The sequence below is a fragment of the Eurypyga helias genome, unplaced genomic scaffold (assembly GCF_000690775.1).
Source record: "Eurypyga helias isolate BGI_N326 unplaced genomic scaffold, ASM69077v1 scaffold2499, whole genome shotgun sequence".
Lineage (NCBI taxonomy): Eukaryota > Metazoa > Chordata > Aves > Eurypygiformes > Eurypygidae > Eurypyga > Eurypyga helias.
In genome coordinates this window covers 74176-84939 of record NW_010272616.1, presented here as the reverse complement: position 1 = coordinate 84939, position 10764 = coordinate 74176, and the positions used below count along the sequence as shown (strand labels likewise).

The 10764-nt window shown below is 42.3% G+C and overlaps 1 protein-coding gene across 1 annotated transcript in view; it reads left to right on the top strand.

Moving 5' to 3' along the window:
* Positions 1–10764, top strand: part of TMTC1 (transmembrane and tetratricopeptide repeat containing 1) — a 127767-nt gene that overhangs the window by 55031 nt on the left and 61972 nt on the right. Inside the window, exon 7 of the mRNA XM_010159175.1 lies at positions 662–851. Coding sequence (XP_010157477.1) covers positions 662–851 — 190 coding nt within the window. The remainder of the gene's footprint in view (positions 1–661; positions 852–10764) is intronic.

The following is a 10764-nucleotide window of genomic DNA, read 5'->3' as shown; positions in this document are numbered from 1 at the left end:
CGGATGAGTCTGGGAGCACCCTGGTCGGGGGGCGGGTGCCCCTGCCTGTGGCAGGGGGCTTGGAACTAGATGGTCTTTAAGGTCCCTTCCAACCCAAACCGTTCCGTGATTCTAATAAGCAGTGTTGGGATCAGCCGAGAATCACCCTTTGCCTCCTTTCTTCTGTATTTTCTCTCTGCGATGGGATGCAAGGAAAAAAGACACTGGCTAGAATTGCTCAGTATTATTCACATAGGAGAAATCCTAAGTTGTAAGTTAAACCCAGCTAGTGGGATATTTTGTATTGCAGGAGTGATGCAGTGAACTGTGAAACAGTTCAGTATATGTATGTACCTGCTTAGTTATTATTTATTTATTGATGAAGCTGGTAGAAAGTCACTTCAGAAATCTAGCATTTGAATGGGAGATGAAGATGTCTTAATTTTCCAAAGGCTGGTGCATAGAAGCCACATAAATATTACTGAACTTATGTCATTTCTTTAAATGACTTGTTGAATTGCCACTCACCTATGTTAACATCACTTTATTGACACAGAGGTATGCGACTGTCCAGATGTAATTTTTTTTCCTCCTCCCATACAGTATGTGGTAATAGCCAAAGGAAAATGTTTCATGTGTTGACAGTCATATCATGTATTACATTACCCGTTTCCTTTTGCAGGTTTCTAACTTACTCCTACCTTCTGGCCTTCAATGCATGGCTTCTGCTGGCACCGATCACCCTGTGCTACGACTGGCAGGTTGGCAGCATCCCTTTGATCGAGTCCGTCTGGGATGCGAGGAACTTAGCCACAGTGTTCCTGCTGCTGGTGATGATGTTACTCAGCCTACACTGCATAGCTGCATTCAAGGTAACACCAAAAGACACGCAGTACGTTTTGTTTGAAATCATTTGTTTCCTAATCTTCAGGTGAATTGGTCAGTAAGCACAAGTTTCCCTCTTAAATGCATTGGGTGGAGTTGAAAAAACCATACTGATACGTAAGTAAAGCAAGCAGGCTTAAGAGATGGAAATGTCCCTCTAGTTGAATGTCTGTGCTTCTAACTGGTCATGTTAGAGGGCAAAACTTGGCCTGGAGTCCTGCATTCAATTACTGTTAATGATCCAAACTCCACTGAAGTTGTTAAGCATCTCTGCCTCTCCTGTAGTCATTAGGTTCTTTGTCAGTTGCTTCCAACAGGACTGGGAACTGTCATCCGCAGAGCCATTTGAAAATGAAATCAATTACTGTATTCCTATCTTTGCTCTGCTTCTAAAACCTAAGCGTTGGGTACATGTTGATGAGAATATTTCCCATCAGCGGATTAATGAAACATGGGAAATCTGAAATAATCTGGACATCATTATTTAGCATAAATAATGTAGTTGGTAAGCCATGCTTCACAATTCAGCATTTCAGATCCACTATGGATCGTATTGCAGAAATGAAAGTGAGGCTGTGCTAGATTTGTTGATCAGATAAGCACTTACATGGAAGGGGTCTCTTTGTGGATCGTAGGGAGTTACAAGCTATTCCTCCTTGAGTTATGTTGTGGAAGCTGCTTTAGGAAAGGTGTTGGTAATCATTTTTTAAATAGTACAAAAGTTTCTCTTTCTTAAACACACGTGTCACTGAAAAGCACGCGAGGGGAACGGCAGTTAGTAAGTACCTACGTTACACTAAAACATGCAGGTCGTTTACATGCTTCAGTCTGCCCTGGCAGTCTTCTCTGTGCTCCTGGTAAGAGACAGAAAATAAACCAGGCAGTCTGAGATTGCAGAGCCATTAATTTAGATTATACATTAACAGATGCTGTATGGGAAATATGGGAAAATACCCTGCTAGGTATTCGCCAGTTCTACCTGCAGGTTGTACATCATCTTGTAGTCATAATGCTTTCATTACTCACTGCTGGAGATATTCAGAAGTGTTTGTATTAGGCCTAATCCTGTTCCCAGGGAAGTTAATGATAAAATTCTCATTAGCCCAGTAGTGAACACTTCTGAAAAATCTCATCCCATGTTCTTTGAAGTTTCAGTTGCTTTGTGTTTCTTCTCCTGTTGTCGGAATTGGTATTATGTGTAAGATTAATGTTGTTGGTTTGCTGAGGAAAAAAAAAATCTTTCAGGATTATCCAAAGACATTTTGTGTTATTTTATGTTGGGTAAAACGATAATCCAGAAGGATTCCTTTGGGTAACTGAATTGTTTGTCTTCTGTCAAACTGCAAAACAAAAATATTTCAAAACACTTTGTACGATAAAATGTCTAGATTTCATCATATTTTTATTCCTTCTGTTTGGTTTTGTTTTTCCTTAAAGGCAAAGCAATTCAGTCTGCATTTATGAATACCAGTGTTTGATTTGAAACGGCAAGATCTAATTTTTGTGAGAATAAGTTAGTTGCTTTGCTCTTAACCACTGCTACAGTTGCATTAAGCAACATGAATTTCATTCTCCAGGTGTTTACTTACTGGGTGCTTTGAAATTCATCTTGTGGATTTCTTTGTGTTTATCCTTGAAAACCCAACACGTGGAATAATTTGGATCTGAAGTGATCTGCTTTTGTGTCTAACCTGAGTAAAACGAGAACCATCAACTAATCTTGACAAAGTGCTGTAATCAGTCTCTGCTCGCAGACTCCCAGCAAACCCACTGTGAACGTGGAAGTGGTAATGATTCCTGGGGGTCATCTCGGACATGCTTCCCCCAGCCCTAGGTATAATTAGAGGTAGCTGAAATATTCTGCTTTTCAGGAAACTCTAAATCTCTGAAGGTATTTTCTATTTTATTTTGAACAACCCAATCGTGATACTGCCGTTCAGTGGTACGAAGACGACTGTGTTGTGCCAAGCAGTATGAGTTATTGAGGAAAGTAAACAGTAGGAAGTGGCAGGTTTCCTGGAAATAAATTATCTTGTTTGGCTTCGGACACTCTCAAGAATGTATTCTACAGTGAGGAGAGGGAAGTTCAGGATACATGAACTGCAAGCACAATTCATTTTATTATGCTCTTAAGAAAGCTTTCAGAGTGCAACAGCAGTGGTCTTTCATACGACACTGCTTCCCCCAAGATGGACCAGCCTGTCAAGCCCCAGACAGGCTATTTCTCAGTATTTCGCAGCTTGTAGGGAGCATGAGACGCATCACTTGATTTTTCACATTTCATAAAGTGTAAGATGTTCTGCTTTCTTTTTGAAGTAAACACGCAGAACTGTCTTAGCAGCCACTTTTCTCTCATTTTTCATTGCGAAGTCTAATCTGGAAGCAAGAGCTTGCAGTTTTCTGAGGGGTGGCTTTAGAGTGAACAGGCATGCAGTTTGTGTGCCTTTCATCTGAGTGTACAGGCGTACATAGGTAAGAGCAGACAAAAACCTCATATTCATTCTCACTGGCACAAACGCTTTCTTCCTTGTGGCGTGGAGAATGGAAATGCTAGAAATCATTTTGGCAGAAGTGAAGGCATTTGTGCGGTGAGCACTGAGCTGATTTCCAGTGGCAAGAGGCGATGCGTGTGCATCCACAAAACAAGATCACAGGAGACTCGCAGAATATATTACATGGACTGTAATTAGAGAATGCATGTATTGGATTTCTGCCTTTGTTGCCACTGAATTTTAAACAGGGCTAATTTGTTGTTGACGTTTGTGATTAGGGTAATAACCCTGTTGGCATGTATGTGCAGTGCTGATAAAGGACATCTAAGGCATGAAGGTTTTTTGTTCTGTTTCATTTTGTGAACGCTGTTATACCTCAGAAGGAGAAGAAACAGTGCAAGATTTCTTCCCGTAAGTGCTTAGCTTGAAACATGTCTGTCACTAGATGGGGGTTTTTATGCTGAAAACTGCAGAAAGAGAGAAGGCAGCTCCCCAGGTTGTTATTGTTTGGAGAGAGAAGCCTCCCTCCTCATCCTTCTCATGCCCTTTCACTGTTGTCCTCCTTACATAATGAGGAAGTCACTTGAAAAATTGCTTTGTTAATTCCTTCTATATAACTTTCATTCGCTGGTCATTACGTGTGCATAGTGCTAATCCCTCTTGCGTATCGCCGAAGAGCTGCCCGTGAGCAGCTCTCCAAGAAGGACTCGTTGCTCTGCACAGTGTTCAGGGGCAGAGCCGTGCTCATCTCGCTGCAGCCATCCCCATCACACGTGCCAATTAATGTCCATCTTCAGGAGGCCTGATGGAGTAAAGAAGAGGCCTGCTCCTTAGTGTACCTCCCACTGTGGGAGTAAAGGAGTCTCCAGATCCTCAGGTTGTGCTCAGCTCTTTGTAGTGAACTTCCTCACCAGTCTGGTTGGGCTTTGAGTAGCGTGCCGGGGTTGCTGCTGAAAACACCTGCATCCCAGAAAAATAATAATAGTTGGGAAAAGAGGATGAGATTTGTTTGTTGTTTGTTTTCAAAGACAGCCTCAGCTGCAAGGAACGGACGTGATCTGTCTTCCAGCTTTGGGACTAGGTCGGTTATAAAGGTACCAGTGAAATGGATGAAGCACTCTTTTTGTTTGCCAAGCATGCCAGTTGCAAGGCCAGAGAAATAATCTGTCTGATGTTTCAAATGGCCATCAGTGTACCCAAGGGCCCATAACGCTGCCTCTCTACGCTGGAAGAAACGGTGAGCACCTGGTGAACTAGAGAGAGGACAACAATTCGTGGCGTATCGTCAGGATGACAGTTATTCCTTTGCCATGCCATAATAATTCAGTGAGCATGTAAGGAAAACCCTTCATATGTTTGAAACGTCACTCTGCATGGCATTTTTAGGTCTCTGTTTAATTAGCAGTGTGATTAAAATGCAGCTTGTCCTGTAGCTGTGAACGTATGTACAGAGCACGTGATGGACCAGATTCCACTTTCTATCTGGTACCTGATATATGGAGGGCTGATAGTGGGACAACTCGTGTATGTGCAATGGGGTGATTCAGAGCAAGGTGATCTGGAAAATAATTTGAAACAGTAGCTTTTCTATCTGGCCAGTCTGGGGGAATTTATTGCACCTTGTACTGCTAGGCCCTCATCTTGTGTTTATACTCATGACCAACGCTATGGACGTACCTTATGGTGGTTCACAGCACCTTGTACTTACTCACCAGGAACGCGTAATGGTGTGTAACAGGTTGCTTATGTCTGAGGAGGGAGCGCTACTTATGTTTCACATCAATTTACAAAAAAAAAAAATCTCTAGTGTCCTCTAGGACATATTGTTTGAAGAATATGCTTTGCTGCAGTGTGTGACATGGCTAAGGTACAAGAAATTGTGATGATTTTCAGGTTATGTTCATTACATGCAACTGGGATATATATTATTATCTTGTTCTTTCATATGCTGCAGTTGGTTGTTTTTTACTTCAGGTTGAATTTTAAGGTACTGCTGCCTCTAGATTTCTCTGCATACTGCTGCTTAGCCAATACAAGGTGTTTTATACCAAATTATTATGACTTTAATTCGTGCTGTAATTGGCATCATACTGCCATTCATCCGGTGGTTTATATGCATATTCCTCAGTCGCTCGCGGACTGTATTTCTTGGCTGACAGTGTTTAATGCCATCAAGGAGAGGAACGCATTTGCGTCCTCTCTTTGTGTGCATGTTTCTGTTGTTTTTGCCAGCACTCATTATGTATATTCTGTCATGCTATTTACTTTACCCTGCACTCTTGAGACCTTTGCCTCATTTCCCAGGTTTGGCATTTCATTAATAAATCACAGCTTATGGACCTTTCTGGGGAATAATTGCCTTTTATAATATTCTACGGTAGTATCAGCACAGTTAGACAGTATTCCTAGCAAAATTCATATGCCACAACACTTCCAGAACAAATACCTGCTTCAAAGGCACGGCAAGGTGAATAAGGCTATTTATCGATGGAGTCTATCTGACGAGCTGGAAACCACAGTCATTTTCATAAAAGGTCCATTTAAAATAAATCCTGCTTTCATTTTCCTGAGGGCCCACTTGAATTCCTTCCACACAGAGAGAAGGTCAGGACTGATATTCTTAATCCTTAGCAGTGAGGCTTTTCTATGCTGCTTCTGTTGTTAATGTTTGCTGCGGGGAGAGAGAGTAATAAGCCAGAAAGACTCTGTTTAGTGAAAGCTGGCAGAAGCGGGGAGCCCCATGCGGGTGCCCTGCATGCCTCGCCGGCCGCGATTCCGCTCTGTGGAGTGCTGCGGGAGGGTCAGCCGCGGGTGCCTGGTGGGGCTGGAGGAAGCATGAAAGCCTTCCCAGGGTGCTGGCCAACAAACCTGCAAAAGAAGAAACCTTCCTCAGCCTGCAGTTGCTGCTCTGAATTAAAAAAGTAAACACAAAAATTATCAAAATACCTTTTGCATCAGGTTTTCATTTTTTTCCTTGGTAGATGTTTGAAATAGCAGGTTTGGAGTGTGGTTCTCCGTGTAAATACAACCAGAGCTGAAGTAGTTCTGATTTGGCTCACCATGAAGATACTCAGCATCTTGCCAAATGGGCTTTTAATTCCTGCAGGAGTTTGTCACGCTAGGTAGGTAGTTTTCATAGGGGTAGGTAGTTCTGCCATTTTCAGCATATTAACACTAAATTACTATATTTTCAAAGTTACTTGTTTTGTTTGCTACCATTTTCTTCTTCTGATTTGAGTTTATATTTCAAGACCCACTCAGAACTGAAAGGTTTTGGAGTGGCACGATAGTAGGTTGAGAAGGAGTGGGTAGGTGGAAATAGGACTGGGAAATGTGCAGCTGAGGGAAATGATGATGCTCATTGCTCGTACTTGGTCTGAGTTAAACATTAGGGTGCCAAACTATGGCGTGATTTTTGTTAGGAACCTTTTGTTCAGTGTTACCTCTTAAGAGCAAACTCACTGTGAACAGAGTTGCTTTTGCAAAGATCGCATTGGTACGTACCACAAGCAGTGCGTGCGTGTTAAAATATTACCTTTTCTTTTCCTTTTGTTTTGTGTTGGTTTTTTTTCCCTCCGTATAGTGAAGCAGCCTGCAGTCACAGAATGAAAGGGAAGAGGGAAAAACAACCTCTAGGTCAAAAGAATTTTTCTAATTCCGGGAGCAACTTGTTGACTTTCCAATTTCCTTTTGGAATGTTCTATTTCTTTCAAAGACCTGTGTGCTCCTGCATTCTGCTCAAATCGGTTCATCAAGTGGAATTAGAGGCTGCAGAGATTAAGGATTGGGAAAATGAGTTTATATCTTCAGGGAGTTTTAGAAACCTGGATAAGAAAGACTGTAAACACACAGCTGAATGCATTGGTAGCCGAGGTCTACAGGGATAAAGAAAATAGAAGATATCAACGTTTTATTTTAAGATAATAAAATAAGGTCAAGTGTTGGTAGCATACACTTCTGTGCCCTGCTTTGGGTTACGAGACTAGGAAAGGACTACTCTCTGCTTTCATTCCATAACTGAGATCCTGGTTTCCAGAGTGTTTGAGCATCCACAGTTCCCACTGATGTAAACAGTGTTTTTTCAGCACTTTGAGCATTCTGAAAAACAGGCTGTTTTACCTAGTGGTACAGACCAGGACTTGCTTCCTTCTGGAAATGGAAAGTGAACGATCTCCTTAGAGTAATCTGAGATACGTGCCAAGGATTTCTCTTCGGATAATCCCGGGCTAGGAAGCCAGTGATACTTTCAGGGGTTTTGATTCAGTTTCTGACTGGTGCATGTTTGCCTGTACACCAGTTCCTGAATAGGTGCTGCTGCTGGTGAACTGGAAAATAGTTTCTATTGTTGCTGAATGCTGGAGATAGGGTGAATGTGTCAGTTAATAAGCAGTAAGCAGTGGTGGTCAAAATAGTATTATAAATCTCCATGGCTTTGGACTATCTGTGAAGTATAAAACTTGCTAAATTCTAGTGAGTAGTAACTGTGGGTAATTTTGTCAGAACTAGATGATCACCGAGGAAAACTGAGCTATTTTAGGAAGAGAGTGAGCTGCTAAGCCTGGCATTCAAGCAGCTGGCGCTACTGAAGATGCTGATTTTTTTTTTTTTTTTAATATGAGATGAAAGAATAAAACTGATAAATTGTAGTGATTACAGAATTTGTGGCTCTTTTTGTAGGAACAAGCTGATAAACCCTGGTGTCTGAGCCAGATTTGAAGCTGGGCAGTTACCTTTTCCTTACCAAATGTTAGAGTTTTCCAGACCATCTGTTGGTACCTGACTTTTGACACCATTTGCTCAGTTGTGGTGGCACAGGCAGCAGAACGAAATAGCCGCAACTCCACAGTGCCCTTCTGTTTGGCCACAGAAGATGAAGATGTGCACATTGCATCCTGATCTCCACTGGTAACCTGAAGGAGACCATGCTGGTGGTACATGGAGCATGGCACAGTTTTGCCATGGCCTGTCTGTGCCTGCAGCACGGAGGTGGGACTGGGGAGCACCCAGTGCTTGCTTCTGCAGGCTTTACATCAACAGGGGTTTTTTTTCCTGTGAAGGAATGAATCCCTAGGGTTGATTCCTAATTAGCTCAAGTTTGATTTTTATCACCTTATGCGTGAATGCAGCATGAATTTGACATGCTTCTTCACCGTCCCTTTCATCTTTAATACCATATGCATTGGAAGCGCAAGAGTAGAGGTTTGCAGATCCTGACCTCTTGTCAGGTGAGATGGTGCCAGTGGCATGGTGCAGACGGGTAAGGAGCCATGTTGCCGAGCTGCTTGTGGCTTCACGAGTGACTCGTACAACAGGAATACATGAATTAAGCTTGTGTGTGGTCTGCACTAAGGGCTTGCACGAATGGGTGTTAGGTATAAACTGAAGAGGTGTAATCCTCTGCCTGTGGTCGACAGATAGTCACGTAGCTTCTTTGAATTTCTGTCTCTCTTCTGGTGGATCATGCACTTACCTCCAAGGCCTGCAAGCATTTGCAAATGTGGAACAGCATTCATTGCTTTTATGCAGCCGCGCTCTACCAACTCGCCTGGATACCAGCTTTTCTGCACTTGCAGTCAGATGTTCCAAGCAAAACATCTCCCTGGCTGCAATGGACCTTCCAGAGCTCGCTGGCAGGGAGTGATTTATGCTTTTGGTGGGAAGGAAGTCTTTACTCCATGGAGCTGTTGGTTCTAAATGGCGGAGAGGTGACACTTGCCTCATTCTCAAAATAAACTGTTAGAGGAAGGAATTAAACCCATTTGATTGCCACCTTCCCATCAAACAGGTAGCCCTTCGGAAACATTTCAAGGCAGAACAGAACAGAATTTACGTGGACTTGTTTTCCCAGCTGCTGTCTTCCCCAAGGTAAAACTTTGTCCAGCCAGGAGGAAGGTTGTCCTCACGGCTCCACTTTCCAACGCCTCAGCCCTTGGAGGTGCCAGGGGATATGAACTAAGTCCTGCCGCCACAGTGTGAGACTTAATGGATCTGGCATCTCAGACGATGCTTTCCAAATGGGAAAGACAGGGAATTTGCAGTGGGCTTAAGCAAGTCCCTAGTCTATGACAGATATGTGGAAGTAATCTGCGTACCTCCTGCGCTCGTACTTTGTGGGCTCTGGCTTGAAGACTTGTGATTTAACAGTACTCAGCAAATATTTATCTGTGGCTCAGGAATATCTTATATGTAGTACGGGAAGATCTCTCTCAGTTATAAACTCAAGTCTTTTTTCCTTTTCCCCCAAATTGCCAAGGAAGCAATTTTTGAGATTTATTGCTGTGTTGATGGTTTTTGGCCTTGGAGTGGTTCTTTGCTGTTTTGTTTGAGATAGTGTGATAATTTTTTGCCTTGCTTTCGGGAGAAGTAGTGCTCTGTAGTTTTTTGACGAGTCTATAAAAAGTAGCATGTTAAGAAAAAATGAAATATTTTTGAGTTTTGGGTTCGTTGGGTTTTTTAATCTGGTTTTGGGGTTTTTTTGTTACAGTATAATGAAGGCCTAATTGTAATTACAGGTAGATGTGGATTTGAAAACCCCCGCCAAACTATCTGCTAAAAGGAATGTTACTTTGATTTGAAGTTGGCTTGTCTTTAACAAAAGGAATCATTCTAATGTTAATTCAAAGGTGCTTTCCCCCCCCACCTCCCATCCCCCAAGAACTCTGTGACAGATAGGAAGATTAAGTTTTGTATTTCCAAAAGAAAGCACTGTTTTTAAGAGGAAAGGGGATATCTCTCTGTGAAAGGAATTGTGATCTATATTTTCTAGTCCTAGCTTTTTTATTTTAAGGAAAAAGGAAGACAAACAAAATTGCCTACTACTCCTTAAAAGCTTTTACTGAAGCTCTGGGCACCTGGAAGATGCAGGTTCTGCCACCTTTAGCTCAGCCATCCTTTAAGTGGGCTCATGCGATCACACTAGTTAAACCAAATAAATGGTCCCTATATATATATTTTTTTTTTCTTTTTCCCCCTGAAAAATGCAACAAGCTACTGGTTGGGCTTTTTTTATTTATACATGTGGAGGTCATCTCCTACGGCTTGTGTTGGATAGAAGATCCTGCAGCTCTACAATACCCCTCCCTGATGTTCTTGCACCATTCTGTCCTGCTTATCTACTCATTTATAAATTCATCAGGCCCTCCAGGGGAAGGGGGATTAAAAGGTGAATCTGCTAAGTAAATTTTGATAGGGAAAAAGATAAAGGAGAATATGGTGTCTTATGAGACTTGTGCTCTTAGCTTTTAGCTGTCTGCGGTTAATGCCTGTGGTAGACATGACCCTTTCAACACACTGTGGTTGTATTTCTGTCCTTTTTTCTGTTTTCTCTGACCTGCTGAGGTGAACAAATGCTAGGGAAGGCAGGGCCAGATAGCTCTGCTGTGTCTACAGGCTGCGATGGAACATCATG